The sequence below is a fragment of the Heloderma suspectum genome, chromosome 8 (assembly GCF_057233095.1).
Source record: "Heloderma suspectum isolate Gila_16-S chromosome 8, 16-S_ref, whole genome shotgun sequence".
In the NCBI taxonomy this organism is placed as follows: domain Eukaryota; kingdom Metazoa; phylum Chordata; class Lepidosauria; order Squamata; family Helodermatidae; genus Heloderma; species Heloderma suspectum.
The window spans coordinates 2819047-2840658 of NC_139465.1; the positions used below are offsets into that span (position 1 = coordinate 2819047).

At 48.5% G+C, this 21612-nt stretch overlaps 2 protein-coding genes and 2 non-coding genes across 8 annotated transcripts in view; all 4 read right to left on the minus strand.

Moving 5' to 3' along the window:
- Positions 1-2639: 2639 nt before the first annotated feature.
- On the minus strand, positions 2640-11507 carry RPL13 (ribosomal protein L13). Of its 2 annotated transcripts, none has more exons than XM_084812730.1 (6): positions 11475-11507; positions 6493-6610; positions 5945-6086; positions 4750-4923; positions 4080-4136; positions 2640-2843 (listed from the first exon to the last, which is right to left on the minus strand). In XM_084812730.1, the coding sequence occupies exons 2-6, from the start codon at positions 6594-6596 to the stop codon at positions 2685-2687; spliced, it is 636 nt and encodes a 211-aa protein (XP_084668856.1). In that variant the 5' UTR covers positions 6597-6610; positions 11475-11507; the 3' UTR covers positions 2640-2684. The 2 variants fall into 2 exon arrangements, with proteins under 2 accessions (XP_084668856.1, XP_084668858.1); XM_084812732.1 differs by having other exon boundaries at positions 6493-6627.
- LOC146338767 (small nucleolar RNA MBII-202) lies at positions 4996-5081 on the minus strand. The gene has a single exon (XR_014784742.1). It is a non-coding gene; the product is annotated as a small nucleolar RNA MBII-202 (small nucleolar RNA).
- LOC146338768 (small nucleolar RNA MBII-202) lies at positions 6252-6332 on the minus strand. The gene has a single exon (XR_014784741.1). It is a non-coding gene; the product is annotated as a small nucleolar RNA MBII-202 (small nucleolar RNA).
- A 102-nt stretch (positions 11508-11609) lies between the features above and the next one.
- The window catches only part of SPG7 (SPG7 matrix AAA peptidase subunit, paraplegin), a 41740-nt gene continuing 31737 nt past the window's right edge, over positions 11610-21612 (minus strand). For all 4 annotated transcript variants that reach the window (XM_084812725.1, XM_084812728.1, XM_084812726.1 and 1 more), the window contains 6 exons: positions 19581-19691; positions 18451-18566; positions 18175-18331; positions 17782-17945; positions 15972-16049; positions 11610-14950 (listed from right to left, as the gene is read on the minus strand). In XM_084812725.1, the coding sequence (XP_084668851.1) occupies positions 14741-14950; positions 15972-16049; positions 17782-17945; positions 18175-18331; positions 18451-18566; positions 19581-19691 (836 nt within the window). In that variant the 3' untranslated portion in view covers positions 11610-14740. The remainder of the gene's footprint in view (positions 14951-15971; positions 16050-17781; positions 17946-18174; positions 18332-18450; positions 18567-19580; positions 19692-21612) is intronic.

The window sequence follows — 21612 nt, forward strand, 5'->3', positions numbered from 1 at the left end:
CTTGCAAATTATAATTAGGGTCAAACACACACACACACCCCTTCACCTTGCCATTTCTCTTTCCTATTGGAATTGTTTTCATAGTATAGTAACAGCTGATCAGTGAACCTGGAAGGTGTTTTCAGAACTCCTTGCAGTGTTATTGTACTTGCTAAAATCTATTCCTGGTAGGAACTCTTCCATGGTAGAAGGGGGAAGAGTTGCCACATCTCCTCCATTTCTCACGCTATTAATAGCTGCTGCACAGAAAGAAACATGTTGGCAATGGCAGCATCTCACTTTATGCAGCACTGGGGTGGGGAAAGTGGCACCCACCAGAAATCTCCTTTCTGCACCACAAGCCTGCGTAGCGTATTTACTTCTTCACATGGCACATGGTTGAACTGTGGAATTCAATACCACAAGATGTAGCGATTGCTGCCAACATGGACGGCTTTAAAAAGGAATTAAACACATTCATGGAGAAGTCTATCAGTGGCTACTAGTCGTGATGGATCCATGCGGTCTCCAGTAGCAGAGGCAGCGTGCCTCTCGATACCAGTTCCTGGCATATCGCAGGAGAGTGCTATTGTCCTGCTCCTAGGCTTCCCACCGGGGCACCTGTTCGGCCATTTAGGAACAAATGCTGGGCAAGATAGACGGACCCTTGGTCTGACGCAGCGCATGTTTATATTGAACCTGATAACTCCGGTAGAAAATCACTCTGCTAAAGAGCAGCTGAAAAACTGAAGAGGAACGTGAGCCGCAGGAACCTATGTGCCAACAAACCAGAGATCCCAAAGCCAACTTCTCAGAATGGGACTTTCTAGAACACTTCCAGGTGGGCTATAGGTTGATAAAAGAAATGCTGGATCCAAATTCCAACTACTTTCAGTAGATGAACGTACAGCTGCAGGAGATGGCTGATGGCCACCATGTGGACATTACGTGTCCCTGCAAAAGGACCACCATGGGTGCTGATATCACACGTCCCCCTTTAAAAACAAGGAGCATCAGGCACACAGCCACAGGCCTTGACAGGCAAGGCTCTGCTCAGGAATAGGGCTGTGATTTCTTCAGCTTGTGCCTTGTCCAGATACCATTAGAAGAAGTTGTGCAGCAGCTCCCCATAGTCACCTCCCCCATTATCAGCAAGGCTGGCACTGACACACATCTCAAAAGGCTGATCAAGAGCCACCACACTAGGGCTGGCAGGATTTCAAACAGCAGACACACTTTCTGTGCAAACTCTCCTCTCCTACTGTGACAAGAAACAAACAACATACACATGCAAATCTAGTCCAAGTGTGGCTGAAAGCGCCATCAAGCTATAAAATCTCCTTGAGCCGAACGGAGAACCCCAGATTCAGTGTTTCCCTGAATATACCCGTAATGTACCTGCATGCCATTGGAAGTGTGTGTGCACACCTATCTTCCAGTGGCGTCTCCAAAATCTGTTCAAAGACATGTAAGACACCTACTCACTCCCCTCGTCTGTGAAGGGTTTCTCATGATGCACTGCTCGGAGCTTTGGAGCAGGCAAAAGTAGTGTGTGGGAGATTTGCAGCTCCTACTTGCTTCAAAGATCAGTAGCATGTCATGAGAAATCTTTTTCCCACCCCCACAAGACTTGCTTGGGGGGAGGGGGGAGAGAAGAGACCAGACCCATGGCAATCACACATTCTGGTTTGACTAGTTAAGGCAACGCAGAAGTTGTGAGCCCCTTCCCATTCCCATAAAGACAACACCAATACTCTCCCAATATGCCCCCTTCTTCTTCGTCGCTACTCATCTAATGGTTAAAGCCCTTCGTAGGCACAGAATCACCTATGGGTTGCAGGACACCACCACCTTGCTATCGTAGACGTGTTCCTCCACACTTCACATTAACTGAATGAGCACACGCTCATTTTCCCCATCCGAGCAGAATGGTCAACCAAGCCCAGTTTCTATCCAACCAAGCATGTCCTGTTCACTTCCCCAGTGCGGTGCAGTGGAGATGAAAAGACAGCACCTCAACAGTAGACCCCCCCCACACACACACACGCACGCACACCACCGCCAAGAATTCCTAGAAACCATTCAGCTGCAATTCTGTAATCACAGCCACATCCTTTGGTGGCTGTTTGGATTTGGGAGGAGAGAGGCAGGTAAGGGGAAAAACCTGAAGGGTCCAGCTCAGCACACTTTTATGATCGCGAGCACCTATCTTGACCAGCAGCAGAATGACTGGCTTCACAGGAGAGCTTCTAGCTAGGAATCCAGTAAAGACACCCCTGAAATGGCCCTGTGGGGCATGGGAGAGTCAACTCTCTTTCTCCTCTTTGTACCACCTGCTGCTCAACTGAATCCCCAGACCAATTAATCAGCTCAATATCCACCAAATGGCACCCTGTGTTACTTTAAAACAAGTGGGCAAGTTCTGGTAGGCTGCCTCTAGAATTCATGGAATGGGATCGTTAAAATACCTTGCCCTCCTAAACTGCCACAATATTGAAATGCAAGAGCCACCATTTCTCCCACACAGCCACCAAAGTCCACAACTGGACTTGCAGCCTCTGAGAGCGAGACAGGAGAGGGGGAAGGGGCCACACTCCTATGGCCCATTTCCCAGGCCACATTTCCCTCCCCTGTATCTTGACACAAGATGGCACCACACATTTCCAAATATACCCTCCTTTATTGACAGGCCCCGAACAAACAGTTTATTTCTTCTTTTCCACATCTTGCTCCGCGGCTTCCTTGGCTCGCTTCGCCCGGATGCCAAAGAGCCGAGCATTTGCCCGGGCCATACGCAGGCTGGCAAAGGCCTTGAAGTTCTTCTCATCCTCCGAGATAACCCGGGCCTTCTCTTTTTTGTAGACCTAGGAGAGGCAAGAATCCAGTGGTTACTCAGAGCACATGCTGGAAAGCTGCTGCTCTCATCCTGCTTCTAATGCATCAGAAGCAGTCAACAGGTCAAGGTCTGTCTGTGCTACTGCTCAGAACAACACTTCTCAGTCATATCCAGCTGCCAAGGAAAGGAGCAGTGAGAAAAAGCATGTCCAGGCACAGCCATATCCATTGCTGACCACGCAGAAAATATTTCCAGCACACTCTAATGACTCATTTGAGGGACTGAAAATAAGATATCCAGTAGCATAATACTACTACCTTTGATACAGAATACTCTGTACAGTTCTGGTTACCCCTTCTCAAGAAGGGAAGTAGCCAGGGAAGGCAACCAAAATTGGGATTGGAGCATCTCCTCTAGAAGATTAAAATGTTTGGGGTATTTTAGTTGGGGAGGGGGAAAAGCAGAACAGAGACTGATAAAACTAACCATGATGTGGAGAATATTTCTCCTTTCCGTAGCACTAAAGTTTTGGGCCATCAAATGAAACTGATTGGCAGTAGATTCAGGACAGACAAGAGGAAGTCCTTCACAGAATGCCTAACTAACTTTGGGAGTTCACTGCCACAAGATGTGTGGGGATGAGCTGAGATGGCTTTCAAAGGGGACTGCACACATTCCTGGAGGATGAGGTTTAGCCATGGCTCCTACCCATGACAGACTGAGAAGATTAACACGCCACCTTCCAGTACACTGGATTTCCAGGGCAGCTTGTTTGTTTATTTACTGCATTTATAAGCTCTCCTTTCTGCAAAGGCACACATGGCCATTCCCAACTTCAATGTATTAAATAAACCATGTTACAGAAATAGTAATGGAACAGAGAATTATTTCAGGCCAACTAAAGGTCTCATCACAAGCTCCCTGCCCTAGACTATCTCACACCTGTCTTCCCTCAGGGCAGAAAGGTCTTAAGAAGCCCCAGGGAAGGCTACCTCATCTCAACAAAGAGGTAATATCTGGAATCTCCAAGTTCAGAAGCAGGATGCCACTGAATACCAAAGACTGAATACCAAAGGGGGGGCACCACAGCAGGATAGGGCCCTTGCTGGGGGGCTTCCCAGGGGGATTTGGTGGGCCTTTGCGGGAAGCAGTGGACTGGACTAGTTGGGCCTTTGGTCTTCAACTAGAAGCAGGAAGTGTCCCTCACTAAACCTAAATTTGAGGGGAAAGATCTAGAGAAGTCCAGAGACTGGAGGTTACTTACATTTCTGATGGGCATAACTGGCCCAGAGAGCTGCGTGGCCATCTTGAGCTCTTCTGCCTGTGGGGTGAAGAAAGGAACAATGGTTCATTAATAAGCTGTTTATTTCATCCCATCTTTGGACAACAGGAAAAGCCCTAGCTTGAGTTATGCCACAGAATTGCTGGGGATGTACTCATAGGAGCCGGGCTGGCTGATGAGCTGAGTTTCAAACACACAAGAGTCCCAAAGTTCCCAACTTAGCAATTCAGGCCCTTATTTCTGAATATTTTATTTTAAAAATGTATTCCCCATTTGTCCCCTCTGAAAAAGGTGTTGCTCAAAGTGGCTTACAAAATATAAAAAACATAAAAACTGTAAAAGTCTAGACAGACTTACTATATTGCCATCACCCCACCTTTCCCCTCACCTCTCCCTCTCCAATATAGGCAGCAGCACTGTCCTTAATAGGACATGGGAGTTGGTTACAATGCATGTACTTTAGAGATTGTGGATACAGTTAGAAACTTTTTTTGTTTCCCAATCCCAAATACGCACTCCTTGGAAGTGAAGTCTGTTTTTTCTTGGGTGCCTTGCATCATAAGAGATGCCGTTAGCATAGCGGTTCCTTCACCCCAGGAGAGCCATTAGCAAAGAGGTTCCTTTCCACCCCAATACTCTCCCTGATACTTACCGCACTGTCTCCTTTCTTGGGGGCAGAAGGTTTCCTGGGAAAGAGGATGAGCTTGGAGCGATATTCCTTCAGCCGCTGTGCATTGGCCTGCAAGGCTTCTGTAGACCTGTTACGGCGCCTGGGGTCCACTGAGATACCGATCGTCCGGGCAAACTTCTTGTTGATGCCGGCCATCTAGGGAGAGCATGATAACATGAACCTCAATTAAAAGACCCTGTTGTGAATTAAAAGACCCCCGTCCCTGTTGTGGAGGCAGAACAGTCATCAGCTGGAAAAGGGTTCAAGTCACAGTCATCATGGAGACTACAGAGATTCCGGAGACAGTGTCATCATCTGACTGTTCGGCTCTCACAAAAACACGAGCAACTTCCAAGGACTAAGGGGGCACAAGCGCTGGCTGGATTCCAATGCACTTGGGACACTTAAATGGTTTTTCAGTACCTAAAAAGAAACCTCTGCCTAACACTAAACAAACATTGGCAAGGCTAAGCTCTCCTCCTTTAATGGGCAATCAGGCTCGGGGGGGGGGGGGGGGCTGCCTAAACATCCTCCTTGCACAACTCACTCTGATCAAGGAGGGATCAGTATTACTTCAAATGAGCCTTCAAACGTCTCAACCAGTTTCCTTAAGAACACTCATTAAAGCAAGTATCAGTTCACCGAAAAATCTGATCTACTTCAACCATTCTGGCTGCTTATACAGGAGTCCCAACCAGCCACTGCAGAATGCACATCACACTCCTGCAGAATCCAGCATCACAGATCACTGGAGGAAAACCTCTTTTAGTCCGAGGGCCACATTCAATTTCAGAGAAACTTGGGGGGGGGGGGGAAAGACATGATACATTCTATTGGTGGATGGGGCTGAAGGCAAAGGGGCAGGGCCAAAATACCAATACCAGGCTATTTTAGCTTCAAGCGCTCACTGGCTGTCACTAAGGTTTCAGAGAGGCATGTCAATGTTTTAGAATGGGGAAAAAACTGCCCCAAAGTCAGGAAACCATCAAACAATTGGTGTTTGGGAGAACAGTGGTAGAACCAAGAAAAGTGGTGTGGCCTTCTGGGGAATGTCAGAGGGCTGGATTAGGCCCCCAGGCCTGTGGTTTTGCACCCATCATAGATATCCCACAAATAATCACCTGTTTGTCAGTCACGAGCACCCGTATTCTTAGAGATATCTGCCCTTTTTACTCACTCGCAGCTCCTCCAAGCTGAATCCTCTACCAGCACGGACTTTGGTATGGTATCGCACAGTGGGGCATCTCACGATTGGTCTGATTGGTCCAGATACCGGACGTGGAGCAATACGACGAGCCTTCGCCTGACGGGCCTTCCTCCTAGGTGGAGAAAGCAGCACAAAGGGGCTGTGTCAAAACCCTTGCTTCTCTCTAGATAGAACCCTACCTGGACTCCCTTACAGATAAAGCCAGGGAAGTAGCCTAGGCAAGTTGGTGGCAAGCAACCCCTTTAACCGAGATCTAACTGAACTCCCAGTGGCAGTAATTCAAAAAGCTACAGCCATCAGCTTATATGGGTTCAAAGGATCATCAATGGGGTACAGCGATTCCAGAGAATATTCATCATCCAGCTGAAGCACTAAGCAAGCAAGCCTTGCAGAGAAACCAGAAACGGCAATGCTTGCACTTGCTTGCCTTTCGTGTTACCCAGGCAGCACTGGTTATTTCTGAAAATCTCACACAGAGAACACGCAGCGCAGAGGCTCAGCAGGGCACAATACCTCACCTGCGGATCTTCCGGGCAGGCTGGTTGAACCACGTGGCGACTCGTCTCTGCCAGTCTTTGTGGAAGTGGGGCTTCAAGATCATGCCATTCCGACTGGGCGCCATGACCACTTACGTCCCTGAAAATACAAAAAGCCTGGACTACACTCTTAATGGCTACAGTTCTAAATGCACTTTATAGCATACAAAGTAGTTTATTGACCTTTGCAATTTATTTATTTATTACATTTATATCCCGCCATTTTTCCTCTTTAAGAAACCCAAGGCGGCGTACATAATCCTCCTCCTCTCCATTTCATCCTCACAACAGCAACCCCGTCAGGTGGGTTGGGCTGAGAGTTTGTGACTGGCCCAAAGTCACCCAGTGAGCTTCCGTGGCTGAGTGGGGACTAGAACCCGGATCTCCCGGCTCCCAGTCCAACACTCTCACTACTACGCCATGCTGGCTCTCCTTGCAAATAGCCCTGGCAAGCATTTCGGAGACACACACACAATGGTGGGTTTAACGCTACCTGTCAGCGATTCAAGCTTGGCCTTCCCTTCCCAACATTACATCCACAACACACCACGTTAGCCCAAAGGAAGCCTAAGGCCTTAGATTTCCCTCTGGTGCCAATGGCTGGAAAGATGGGTGGAGTGCTGGAAGGACACAGAAAATCCCTTTCAACCACCATTGATGAAGGTGCTCCCCAGCTCGGTGTTCAGTCACGCCGGCCACATGACCACGGAAGCGTCTTCGGACAGCACTGGCTCTTCGGCTTAGAAATGGAGATGAGTACGACACCCTAGAGTCGGACACGACTGGTTGGGGACACCTTTACCTTTTTTTATGCTTACTTATCTTCTATGTCAGCAACCTAGTTATAAAACTGCTAACTGTTAGGGCTTGGGATTGACTAGATATTTATTTATGGGGGGCAAAATTTTATTTAAACTGGCAATACCATAACCCAGCCTTCCCCAACCTGGGACCCTCCTGTGTTGGGACTTCAACTCCGATCAGCCAGCATGGCCAATGGTCACGCATCCTGAAGCAGTTGTCCAAAACATTTGGAGGGCAGCAAGCTGGGGAAGCAGTTACTTTACGAAACTGTTAATATTTTAAGTAACTATGCGCATATAATATATGCGCTATAATCCATTTCTGATCTTTTAAGTATGCATTTACATACACTGTTTGGGATTCAAATTGTGAACCACGTAAGAAATTGATTTTGCTCTATGAAATTCTTGTAGATGTTGTGTATACTAGTATTTCCATACATCTTAATGTAAAAATAAGTTTTTGTTTAAATCACATTGACCATGTTGTGTCACAGCCCTTTCCAAATAGAGAAGGCTACCTGGCTTGGGCCTAACTGTAGGGTTACAAACATACATCGATAGGCACCATGAAACCCACCACGCCAGAGGGTTGCCCAGAACTTTTGATTTTCAAGGATGCATGCAAACATGACTCATCGGTTTCTGACATGGATGCTAATGTGTGGGGAGCCCTGGGGGAAATTCAGGTAAAGTACTGGAGCAATTCTAACAAATCCAGAGAAAGGAGAAACACCAGCCCAGATTTATCCACAGAAAATTAAAGCTGAAATCCATCGGGAGATGTTGCAAATCCAATGTCTTGAAAACAGAGGTGTTATGCCTCATTTTGGCCAGCCCCGATTACTATGACAGGCAGCAGCACTCCAAGATCCCAAGTTTCTCCTAGTACTGCCACCCGAGTTCATTTTAACTGGCGATCCCGCACAGCAAACCAGGGACCTTCTGCGTGAGCTCTAACACTGAGCTATGGGCCCACCCCTTATGCACAAAGCTGCCTCATATGGGGTCAGACAATTAGCCCAATACGATCAATTCTTGAGTAGCACTGGCACTCCTGGGTCTTCTCCAGCAAAACTATGTGAAATACATGAGCCTAGGACTTACTGCATGCAAAGACAGCACCCTATTACTGTGTTATGGGGCTGCCACCCCCCACCCCATACAAAGCTGCCTCCATACAGACTCAGACCACCAGTCCATCTAGCCCAGAACCATCTCATCTGGCTGGCAGCGGCTCTCCTGGATGTGCCACTAGAGATCCTTTCAGCTGTAGATGCCAGGGCTTGAAGCTTCTACATGAAAAGACTTCTGTACCCTACCCACTGACTTACAGCCCCAGCCCCATGTACTATGCCAGCCCATGCCAATTCAGGCCTATTGCTCCACCTAGCCCAGGGGCTATTTATTAATGGGATTGTTTACCTGCTTTTCGTTATAGAATAATGCTATTTCTACTGCTAAAGCTCTTCTAGCAGATGATTTTAATATCCACAACGTGTGGAAACAACATTGGCTAGGAAACTGTCCTCCACAATGCCGAAGCTTGCCCTGCATCTTGGAAAAACCACCTGGATTTGACCAGCCCCATGCAATATGAAACAACCGATTGGTTCAAAATTGGGAAAGGAGTACGACAAGGCTGCATATTGTCGCCCTGCTTATTTAACTTATATACAGAGTACATCATGAGAAACGCCGGGTTGGATGAATCACAGGTCGGAATTAAGATTGCTGGGAGAATTATCAACAACCTCCGATATGCAGACGATACCACCCTAATGGCAGAAAGTGAAGAGGATCTGAAGAGCCTCTTGTTGAAGGTGAAAGAGGAGAGTGCAAAAGCTGGTTTGAAACTCAACATTAAAAAAACTAAGATCATGGCATCTGGCCCCATCACTTCCTGGCATATAGAAGGGGAAGAAATGGAAGCAGTGACAGATTTTACTTTCTTGGGCTCCAAGATCACCGCAGACGGTGACTGTAGCCATGAAATTAAAAGATGCTTGCTCCTTGGGAGGAAAGCTATGACAAACCTAGACAGCATAGTAAGAAGCAGGAACATCACCTTGCTGACAAAGGTCCGTCTAATCAAAGCTATGGTTTTCCCAGTAGTAATGTATGGCTGTGAGAGCTGGACTATAAGGAAGGCTGAGCGCCGAAGAATCGATGCTTTCGAACTGTGGCGCTAGAGAAGACTGTTACGAGTCCCCTGGACTGCAAGGAGGTCAAACCAGTCCATCCTAAAGGAAATCAACCCTGAGTGCTCATTGGAAGGACAGATACTGAAGCTCCAATATTTTGGCCACCTAATGCGAGAGAAAACTCTCTGGAAAAGACCCTGATGCTGGGAAAGACTGAAGGCAAAAGGAGAAGGGGACGGCAGAGGATGAGATGGCTAGATAGCATCACGGATGCGATGAATATGAACTTGAGCACGCTCCGGGAGAGAGCGGAGGACAGGAAGGCCTGGCGTGTTATGGTCCATGGGGTCACGAAGAGTCGGACATGACTGAATGACTGAACAACAACAATGCAATATGGACAACCTTGAACTGAATTCGCATGGGTCATGATAGATGTGCAGATGCCCTTTATAAATGGGGCAAAATATCATCATCAAATGGTGAATTAATGGTGAATAAGTCCTACGAAGAGAGAATGAAAGAACTGGGCCTTGAGAAGACTGAGGGGAGATATAATAGCGCTCTTCAAGTACTTGAAAGGTTGTCACAGAGAGGAAGGCCAGGATCTCTTCTCCATCATCCCAGAGTGCAGGACATGGAAGAATGGGCTCAAGTTACAGGAAGCCAGATTCTGGCTGAACATCAGGAAAAACATCCTGACTGTTAGAGCAATACGACAATGGAACCAATTACCTAGGAAGGTGGTGGGCTCTCACACTGAAGGCGTTCAAGATGAGGCTGGACAGCCATCTGTCAGGGATGCTCTGACTTGGATTCCTGCACTGAGCAGGGGGTTGGACTCGATGGTCTTGTAGGCCCCTTCCAATCCTACTATTCTATGATTGTGGGGCTGAAAAACGAACTATCCAACGTATAGTGACAGAGTGTCAAAACCGAGCCTACAATGGAGCCTTTATTGATTTCCTGGCTCTGAAAACTGAAGCAAAAAACTGTATCTGTAACCTAGACATATGTTTGTGATCTTCCTGTCTATATTTTGTATTTCATATTTAGTGTGCTCTATGATTTTATTGTATCGTGATGTGAATGTGCCATACGATAAATTAACAAATAACGCCAAAGTAGGATACAAGCAATAAACACAGTAAGATAATACAACCTTGACAAAAAATCCTAAGCCTGGGACCACCTTCTGCCCATGAAGCATGTGGTTTACCAGTGGCCTTTGGATGCTCTGGAGAAAACTATGCAGTTGCCTTCTATCATGCAACCTGGTGCCCCCAGATGTCTTGGACTTCACCGCCCATCACACCCAGCCAGCATGGCCAACCGTCTTCACCAGCAGGCATTCCAACAGGCTGTAACTGAGGGAAGGGAAGCAGGGCCGTTCCGCCAGCCCTGCTAAAAGGCTATCTCGCTTTCTCCCCCTCTTCCCTCCCCATCCCGTTTTCCTTGCGTATCGTGCCATTTCAGACTGTAAGCCTGCCAGGGCAGGGACCATCTTGCTCTACTGATTGTTTCTAAGCTTCTCGCGGAGGCTTTTTGGCTGAGGAGCGACATACAAACCACTTCAAATAAATAAACGGCCAGAAATGCTGGGAGTAGAAAACATCTGGAGGCACCAAGTTGGAGGAAGCTGCAGGCTGGTGTACCGCCTCGGGGGCTTCGGCCATCTAGCCCAGTACTGGCTGCTCTGGCCGGCAGGGGCTCTGCAGGGCCTTTCGCAGCCCTGCTACCCGGAGACGCCAGAGATCGCGCCCGGGGCCTTCGGCACAGAAAGCTGCGGCTGGCCCTTGACAACCAGAGAGCAGACAGGCAGCTCCCGAAGGCCAAGCCCCACCACGGCCCTCGCTTGGCGCCAGGCTCGCCTCCTGCCGCTCCCGCCCCCATGGCCCTTCCGCCGCAGCCCCGAGGCCCCCCGGTCTCGCCCGTCTGCCTGAGCGCTCGCCTGCCTCGATACAGGCGACGGATGGAAGCGGATAATCAGCGAGGCCGCCCCCGGCACAGAACTCACCTCCCGGGGAAGAAAATGGCCGGCCAGAAAAAGAAAGAGGGGCCGCGAGGGACGCTGGGATAGCTGCGCCGCCGCACGTGACTCGGACTCAGGAAGTCGCGACGATTCGCTCGGAGGGGCCAATCAGAGGGAGGGGACCGTCCCGCTCGGCCTCAACTCCTCTCTCCGGCACGTCGCCTTGCCCTTAGCAAAGGTGGTGCCCGGCTTAAAGGGGCCGCACGCTTTATTCTGCCGGCTCGTCGTTCAGCTGCCTCGGGGCAAGTATGAGAAAACTTCCGAAAAAGTATTAAAACACAAGGCATTATATAGCTGGCTGTGCAGCAGCCTCGGGATTGGTTTCAATTGAGAAGCAGTACTTCAGTATTGCTAATTAAAAAATACCTGCTAAAAGCTTTGCTTGGTTTATAGATCAGTTCGACCGGATGGTTCCGATCCGAGTGCACCTAAACGGCTCATCAGAATGCGCCATCCACACAATGCAATGATAAGACTGTTAGCCATGCTGGCTATATAGCGCCGCCCTGTTCAGATGCGGGATACCACTGAATCCCAGGCTCTGGGGAGGGGAGTGCAACAACACAGGGTCTTGCTTGGTGGCTTTCTGGCAGCATCTAGTCGTCCACCATAGGAAGCTGCACTAGACAGCTCCTCACTCTGATCCAGAAAGGCAATTCTGCCATTCTTCTAGAGAGGCAGGGCTAAGAATGGAACCTGCACATTACTAATGGACAATAATAGCAGAGTGCCATGTCACTTTCACGCCCTGCCTGTGAGCATCTGGTTGGCCACTGTAGGAAAGAGGATGCTGGACTGGGTGGAAGTAACACAGCATTTCCTATGTTAATGCCCTGTCCTGTATGCAAGTCCGCCGACAGCGACTACATCACAGAGCTATTTGGAAAATAAATGGAAATGCTGGTACAGCACTTGGCCCTATTAAATGTGCACTCCTGCACTGTTCAGATGTGACTAAGCCGATTGCAATCTACCTAGAGGAGAAGGGAGTAAGTAGCCACCTACATTTGTCAGCAATGGGAACGAAGAGTGGGCTGGATGTAAGACACTTACAACTGAATTGTTGATGCTCAGAAACCAGGCCCTCTCTCAGCCTCTGCATGTTTACATAGGAATCTTACTAGTTCAATAAGGCCTGCATGCAGAGGTTTGTACACAGAATTATAGACCCTGCGACACTGTGAAGAACTTACAAACATGGTGGGTCCTTCGCAAAACAGCATTTTCAATCCCACCAAGTCTGGGAGCTTCTCCACTATTGGCATTAGAAGTGGGGGGTGGGGGGGAGGGGAGTGTAGTGTACTACAAGTACACTCTTGAACAGAGTGTAGTGAACTGCACATACTGAAAATGGCATACCTTAGAATTATGGCTTGTATTGCAATGACTGAAACTCAGGAAGTGATGAAACAGGTATTGAATAGTAAGTTGTGGAGTGCTATTTGAATTTTGTAGCAAAGCTCTATTTTTAATAGGTGGACAAGCTTCAAGCTGTTGGAATGACTGAAGATTACTGTAGACTGGGCTGGGTTATGGTTTCACAAATGCAGTAAAGCAGGGTCTCTGTATACAGAGGCAGGTGAAAGGATAGACAGAAGAGTCCGGAAGAAGCAAGAAGGGGAATGCTGGTTGCCATCTCTCCCCAACCTGGAACTTAGAAACAATGGGGTGCAGGATGAGGGGAGGGGGATGTTGACAGCCCCTTAAATTCAACAGAGCCTGCAGCAGCAGTTTTCAAACTTTATTTTCTTGAGATACAGCAGCCCACTGAAAAATCAAACAAGCCTCTCCAGTGTAAGAAGTTAAGCACATATGCCCAGATCCCAGAACAATTAATTTACTTCCCTGTTCCAGAATTTCTTTCAATACAATGTTGCTATACAGCCAAAACATTAACCATTCATGAGTTAGAGTTGAATTATTGTCAGTGTGCCTGGTGGGTGGGGGTGAGGTTTGGTTTACCCACAGAAATTACAGTGACCACAATTTGGGAACTGTATGCTGCCTCACATTTCTATTTATAGACAGCAATTGGCTGCAGATTTCTCAACAGACCACTAGATGGTACACGCAGATCACTGATGACTATTCTGCCAAGGCCCACTGGGGGAGATGGAGAATAGGGCTATGGAGGAGGACTAAAATACTCACTTTTCTTCTTTACATGCAACATCCCATTTTGAAATATATATTCAAGAGGATCACACCCCCAACAATTCTAAAGAGCAGCTCCTTCCACACTGAGTTAACTCAGAGCGTGTGAAAGCGAATATGCTCACCCCATCCGAGCACAAGGGAGAATGCTGAAAGAGGAAGCTCCAGAACTGCAAATTAAATGTTGGCAGGAGGAATATCTGGACATGGGTTGTTTGGGGATACAGACAATAATCCTCGTGGAAATAATCCCCATTAAGGTGGGGTGGGGGAAGAGAATGAGGGAGACAGTGCAACCAGCATGTGCTCACTCTCTGTCGCTCACACATACACACACACGCACAGCTGCTGTTGCACAGTAGGGAACAAGTTAATCCCTCCCTCCCCCCATCCTGCCACAAGCTGCTCTGGACACATATTCAGTCTAAAGACTTCTACAAGAACCAGGTTCTTGCAAGGCTTGTGGTTTTCTTTCCTCTCAAAGTCTGTCTTGAGAACCGCACCAGCATAGGCTGTGCCTACCCATGGCTTTGTGGCCAGAGCACAGACCTGGTAACGGAGCTCATATGGACGCTGAGTCTCCACAGTTCACAACAGATTTTCCACACCTCAAGAGACATATATGAGAGAGAGAGAGAGAGAGAGAGGGAGAGAGAGAGAGGGAGAGATGGGGGGGACCCTCCCTCTCTACCAAAGACACAAGTATATTTGGGATATATTGGTTACATCATCGCCGCTGTTGTGACAATTGAGGGATCTTGTGCATGTGCCACTACCCAAAATTAACGCAAAGCAGAGAACAGCAGCTGCTGTCCCACGAGGGTTTGGCCCTGCCCGGATTGACGGCACACGCTCTCCTCCCAGGAGCATAATATGGTGAGCCAGAGTCGTGGCGGCCCTCCTGGTGCTTAAATCCTGATGACGAACCCAGGCATCCCAATGAGGACTTGCTCATTCTCAGAGCAAGGAAAGCCAAACCCTGCCTGCATCCCATCACAGAATTCCATCGGCACAGCCAGTGCAGGCAAGGAGGAGTGCTTCCTGCACCTGTACTTCGGAAAGAACGTATCTGGTTCACCCCACTTCATAAACTGGCTTCAAACTGGTCTCAGGTTGGGCTCTTCCCCCTCCTCTTGGCCATGGGGCTGCTGTGGCGGCTCTTCGTCTCCTGTGTCTTGTTTGTCTCTCTCAGCTTCAATCCAGCTCTGAGGAGTGATCATTTTCTTGGGCCCATGCAGGGGAGGCCCAATCAGGGCTTCAATATCATCATAGTTGATCACTTCCTTCTCCAGAAGGGCATTAGCCAGCTAGACATGGAAAAGTTAGCGGAAGGTAAACATATGCGTAGACACATACCACAAGCAACAGATGTGCACAAACACACAGCACAGCCAGAGAAGTCTACAATTGGACATGATGCACTGCAGCTCAGCCTCCTATTGGCTGAAGCAAGGACCAACTTGGCCCAGGATGGAGAAGCAACTGGGTCAGCAAAGCACTCTCAGAGGTGCTGGGTTTTAGCTTCACCACCTTCCAACCATGCCACAGCTAGGGTATATGTTAAGGTAATCTTTTTTTTTGCTTGACCTTCAAGGGAAGCAACAGTTTGAGAACAGTGGGCCAAAAGTGGAAGAGAATTTGCATTCTGGCATACAGCTCTCTTCCCTCTATGACAGATCCCATCAGGAGTGTGGTAAATGTTTAACAGAAGTATCGTGTATGTGGCGCCAGGAAAGAAAAAGAGATGGTGGTGGCAATATGAATGTACAAAATTAAATAAAAAATTCTTTTTTGATGTGTGTGGGTGCGGGGGGCATTTGGGTACAGTCACTTCAGGACTTCCATCCCCAAGATGGTAGCTTGCTCACTCTACAGCTCCTCCCATGTGCCTTTTCCTTTGCTTTCCTGATCCCTCAAGGCCTGAAAATGCTCCACACCTCACTTTGCTTCTTGGTGCTATAAGGTAAGAAAAAAGGGCACTACCCTTCCCAATACGAGTGGCAGCCACATCGCCTCTGGGTCTCTGCAGAGGAATCATCCGAGCAAGCGATCCTGTCGGTTCTCTTAATTCACTCCCGGCAGAGGAGTTACTACATTTTCTTCTATTCTAGCCTTCCTCTGCGGAACTCAGAGGAGTATTTTTAGCCTTACATGGGCAGCACATGAGACAAGTTAGGCTAAAGGGAAGCAGCTTGCCCTTGGCTAACCACTGAGCTTCAACACCTGATCAGGGATTTGAATCCAGGACCTTCCTGCCCTTGTTCACACAACCCACTCAGTCTTCAACTGCTCATGCTGCCCCGCTAGGGCAAGGACAAGCCTTCTCACCACCCTCAGTTTCTCCCGATTATCCAGCAGCAGTTTCTCCGTGTGTCTGTAGGCTCGGGCCACCAGCATTTTTGCTTCCTAGAACAGAAAGAAAAGCCAAAAGGTCACCTTGGAAAGAGCTGGAGCAATAAGGTTGGGCCGAGATAGATAAAGGTTCTGAAGGGTAGTGCATCCTACCCTTCAGTGAAGATGCTCCAGAGAACCCAATGGAAGGAGGCCCACGGGGAAGCTTCCCAGGTTAGCTGGAATTATGGTGTGATGGCACATAACGTTTAATGTAGGGCTAAGCCATGTTAAATCCAGCTAGCCCCCTCTTGTGCTGGTCACATGCTACAGTTCCTACAAGGGATTTTTAAAATTATTTTTTATTTTATTGCATTTATATCCCGCCTTTTTTCCTCTTGCAAAGAACCCAAGGTGGCTTACATTATCCGCCTCCTCTCCATTTTATCCTCACAACAACAACCCTATGAGGTAGGCTGGGCTGAGAGTCTGTGACTGGCCCAAAGTCACCCGGTGAGCTTCCATGGCCAAGTGGGGACTAGAACCCAGATTTCCCAGCTCCCAGTCCAACACTCTCACCACTACAGCACACCGGCTTTGCTTTTTCTAGCTCCTGCCCTAGAGAGTCAAGGAGCAGGTTTTCTTATGTGGAAACTCTGTACAGGGCTGGGTGGGTGGGGGAAGGGTTAGATTTATTAGTTTCTAGCTCTTTGTTGATTTAGAGTTCACCCGGCACTCCCCAAGGACCAGGACATATTCAAGACTATGCTGAAAGCAGCCAAGAAACACAGTGCAGATGTAGCCAGGAGATTAACAACAAAAATGTACAGGAACATACAGATAAATTGGAATGAGTTCAAAGATTCAGAGAAATTGGAACGAGTTCAGAGAAGGGCAACAATGATGACCAGCAGACTAGAAACTAAGTCCTACAAGGAAAGATGGAAGGGACTGGGTATGTTTAGCCTTGAGAAGAGAAGACGTGAGAGCTCTCTTCAAGTACCTAAAGGGATGTCACACGGAAGAGGGCTGCAACCTGTTCTGTATCACGTAAGACTGTAGGACACGAAATAATGAGCTTAAGTTACAGGAAGGCAGATTTCCACTGAACATCAGGAAAAACTTCCTAATGGTCAGTCAAGACAATGGAACCAGCTGAGGTGGGCTCTCCGCCTCTGGAGGTCTTCAAGCCAAGACTGGACACCCATCTGTGAAGGATGTCTTAAACTGGATTCCTGCGCCGAGCAGGGGATTGGACTTGATGGGCCCTTCCAACTCTAGGATTTGAAGCCATGGGATGGTGTCCCACTAGGCTTCAGCAGTGGCCTATTCACCTCCTTTCTACTCTATGGCCCTGACTTTACGGCCCCCTTCCCCAGCTACTCTTATCTGCATCTTGCCCACAGGGCTTAACATAAGCCAACACTGGCAACAGAGGAACATCGGAAGCTGCCTTATACTGAGCCAGTCCCTTGGCCTATCTAGCTCAGTGTTGACTGCTGATGGGCAGCTGCTCCCCAGGGTTCCAGGCAGGAGTCTTTCCCATCCCTCCGTGGAGATGCTGGGGATTGAACCCGGGCCCTTCTACATGCAAAGCAGGGGCTCTGCTGCTGAGCTACAGGCCTCTCCTTTAAAGGGTGGTGACCACACTGCAGAAGTGTCTGGGTCAGCAGTTACAGCCTCACAACATGGGCTTTTCTGCCCCCTGAGAAGCTGCAAACGGCTAAGAGGGCTTTGGCTTCAAGACAGTGGCAATGAGCAAGCATTGTGTTTTCTCTGTAGCTTTGCATCCAGGATGAAAACTTACATGGTCCATAACATGCTGGAGTCCGTGGCTGAAGGGGCGCCGGCCAATCCCTGGGGAACTTTCCAGGTCTGGGAAGGAGAGGTGCCCAACAGCAGGCGCCATCCCATATTGCTTCACCATGGAATAGGCGATCTTGGTTACTTTCCTCAGGTCGTCCTGTGCCCCTGGAGCAAGGAAGGATTAAAAGGAGCACAATGTGTGATGGCACATGCATCGGAAGCATCAAGGTCTTTCCCCTCCTTTCTCAGTGGAAATGTCCATGGTCGCTACAAGCAGGGTAAACAGAAGACTGCAGCACAAGTGAAACACAGGAGGCCAAGAAGACTAAGCGACACCTTCTCCCCTTTTCTGTGCAAGGAGAGGCTTCCCAGGTCTCTCTGAAGCTTTCCTTACCTGTAGTGACTTTATTGAAGGTGATGGCTTCTGAAACTCTCCCTCCCAGGGCCATGCACATCCGCTCAAAGAGCTGATCCGTGGTAAAGAGGAATTGGTCCCTTGGCAGGATCTGGGCAAAGCCCAAGGCAGCATTCGTGCGAGGAGCTATGGAAACCTGTAGCATAAAGAGGCGGCACCACTTATTATGGCAGTGAATGAGGAATTTCAAGCTGCCTTCATGAGCCCCAATCCCTGTGTCCCATCACCCACGCGCAGGGCAGACAGCAGATCTACCTTCATCACGGCCTCGGTGTGCTCCAGCAGCCAGCCCGCCAGAGCATGACCTGACTCGTGAAATGCCACGATCCTTCGCTCTTCCTGTGACAGGATCTTGCTCTTTTTGGCAGTTCCTGCAAGGGAGGGTTGCAGGGGGGGCGGGGGAGAAAAACACCTTCCATTTTCCAGGTTATGTTACACAGATGCGCCACCATTTCAGTCCAGGAGGTAGTGGAAGCAGAGGCTCTTTGCTCCTCCATTCACTACAGCTTTGCTTCAAGCTGTCAAAGAATCCCCATATCCTTAGAAGCAAGCATTGTTGCTGGCTTTCTTAGATCTCAGATCATGACGAGGCTGTGCTGACGTTAGAGAATCCCCCTATCACCAGCACAGCCTCATCATGATCTGAGACCTAAGAAAGCCAGCAACAACGCTTGCTTCCAAGGATAGTTACGAGCAGCTCCTTTTGGCAGCAGCACAAGCCCCTTGATTCATTCCCCAGGATTATTTCAGTTTTAACAATCCATTTAACTCTGGCCTACAGAAACACATCTGTGCACCAAAAACAAACCCATGTAAAGGGTCAAAGCATGGTGATGCAACCCAAGTCAATCCGTCCCTGAAGTAGCTAGCAGCTTTACTATATAGGCTAATGTCTGCTTCCACCACCAACAACAGAGAGTGTTATGACATCTTAAAGAAGAACACATTTGTTATGGCATAATCTTTTGTGGACTGCAGTCTGCTTCATCAGATGTATGAAGTGTTATCCTGTAACTTTCTCTCAATCTCTCTCTCTCTCTCTCTCTCTCTCTCTCTCTCTCTCTCTCACACACACACACACACACACACACATACACACACACATACATGGTGGGAGCCAGGGAGTAAACAGTGTGGTCAGAGGGAAGTGAAATGCAGAAAGTATGCATTTCTGCACAACTTGATCTAAGATGATTGCAACACATCTATGCCTGTACATGGGAGGAGTTCCTAGTGAAACAGGACTGAGGCCCAATTCATGCAGCTCTGTTTATGGCTTTCTAAACAGGGTGCTACGGCTATCTACGGAAACCAGTGATCACTCTTTATCATGCGACTAGACTCAAGAATGCCAACCAAAAACACACCCCAGAAAGAGGCCTTACCTGCAATGACTCTCTCCACTGCATACTCAAAATTGAAGGTATCAATGGATTTATGGCCCTCCCGTGCAGCATGAAGAGCAGCCTCATTACAGATGTTGGCTATGTCTGCTCCTACCGGCAGAAAGACACACACACTCACTCGGTCTCCTGAACATCAGAGTAGGAGACCATCCAGACCAAGACATTCTGCCAAGGCAGGATCCCTCTGTGGATCAACCCACATTGTCCAGATTAGGGCATTATAAAAGGTACCTGACAATGCACCCAAGGGAGGGGGGATGCCTGGAGGGCAGGCAGTGACTCCAGGTGACTCTGCCATTCAAGCCAAGATACACCACTGATGAGGGAAGGCAAGGAATATCACCTAGGGTCATTGCCTGCCAATCTGACCTGGAAGGAAGCTTCCTTCCTGACACCCCAAAATATGGCCATGCAGATTCCAAGGTGAAGCAAGTGCTACCCTCCCAGTTCCACCCAACACCCCACCTTTAGCCACAGCCACCTCTGGTGTACTGTGTACAGTTCTGGTCACCACACCTAAAAAAGGTTATTGTAGAGCTGGAAAAAGTGCAAAAAGGGCAATTACAATGATCACAGGGCTGCAGCATCTCCCCTATGAGGGAAGGCTACAACAGCTGGGATTGCTTAGCCTGGAAAAATGGCCAGTAAAGGGGGACATGATAGAGGTGTACAAAATTATGCATGGTGTGGAGAAAGTGGATAGGGAGACACTCTCTCTCTCATAATACTAGAACCCTAGGTCATCCCAGGAAGCTGACTGGTGGGAGATTGAGGACAGATAAAAGGAAGTTCTTCACACAGCACATAGATAAACTATGGAATTTGCTACCACAAGATGCAGTGATGGCAACCAATTTGGATGGCTTTAAAGGGGGGTTAGACAAATTCCTGGAGGAGAAGGCTATCAATGGCTACTAGTCTTGATGGCTTTGTGCTACCTCCAGTATCAGAGGCAGTAAGCTTACACACAACAGTTAATGGGGAACATGGGTGGGAGGGTGCTGTTGCATTTGTGTCCTGCTTGTAGTTTCCTGGTCAACAGCTGGCTGGCCACTGTGAACAGAATGCTGGACTAGATGGACCCCTGGGCTGATCCAGCAGGGCTCTTATGTTCTTATGATGTTGCAAGAAAACAGAGCATGCGGCTTGCAGGGTGGTGACTACGTGGTATCTACCGCCTGACATTCTGCACCAGCTTCCCCCAACCTGGTGCCCTCCAGATGTTTTGGACTTCAGTTCCTGTCAGTCCCAGCCAGCATGGCCAATGGTCCAGAATGCTGGGAGTTGTAGTCCAAAGCAGCTGGGGGGTGGCAGGTTGGGGAAAGCTGTTCTACACTGTCTGAATGTGAGCTCCTCTCTTCTCTGGTGGCATCAATGTGGGGCCAAGGGGTCACTTTTCCGTGCTTGATGGCAATGCCCCAAGATCTACTCACTTTGGGCTAGGATTTTGCAATTTATCAAACTTGTTACACGGTCTGTTATTCCTTCATGCCCTCTAGTGACATTGTCAGGTGATTTCCTCCAGCTACATGTACCTGCTCTGAGTAGGTATCGGATAAGGCACCTGCTTACAGCAGGAACTTTTTTTTATCGCTGTGCAACAAAAGATTACGCCACCATGGGCAGCAGGAACGGTTTGAGAGGGTGTGGGAGCTTCTAGTACCTGACAGAATTTCTTCTTTAATTAAAGGCAACCTGAATGCCTTGAATGTCTATGACCCCCCTGGCAAAGGCAAAGTACAGGCTGAAGGGGCAGGATTGCAGCTTGAGATAGATAGGCATATGGTCAAGGAACACCTAATTACTTTGAATGAGTTCAAATCTCCAGGGCCAGATGAACTGCATCCTAGAGTAATAAAGGAACTGGTAGAAGAACTCTCAGAACCGCTGTCTATTCTCTTTGAGAAATCATGGAGGATGGAGGAAGTGCCAGATGACTGGAGGAGGGCTAACGTTGTCCCTATCTTCAAAAAGGGTAAAAAGGGTACTGACCAGTCAGTCTGACATCAAT

Excerpts from the sequence above, each read along its gene's own strand:
- RPL13 (XM_084812730.1), bottom strand. The coding sequence starts at position 6,596 with ATGGCGCCCAGTCGGAATGGCATGATCTTGAAGCCCCACTTCCACAAA. Across the intron at positions 6,087-6,492 it reads CCTGCCCGGAAGATCCGCAG|GAGGAAGGCCCGTCAGGCGA; the intron begins GTGAGGTATTGT and ends TTCTCCACCTAG. Across the intron at positions 2,844-4,079 it reads CAGTTATGCCCATCAGAAAT|GTCTACAAAAAAGAGAAGGC; the intron begins GTAAGTAACCTC and ends TGCCTCTCCTAG.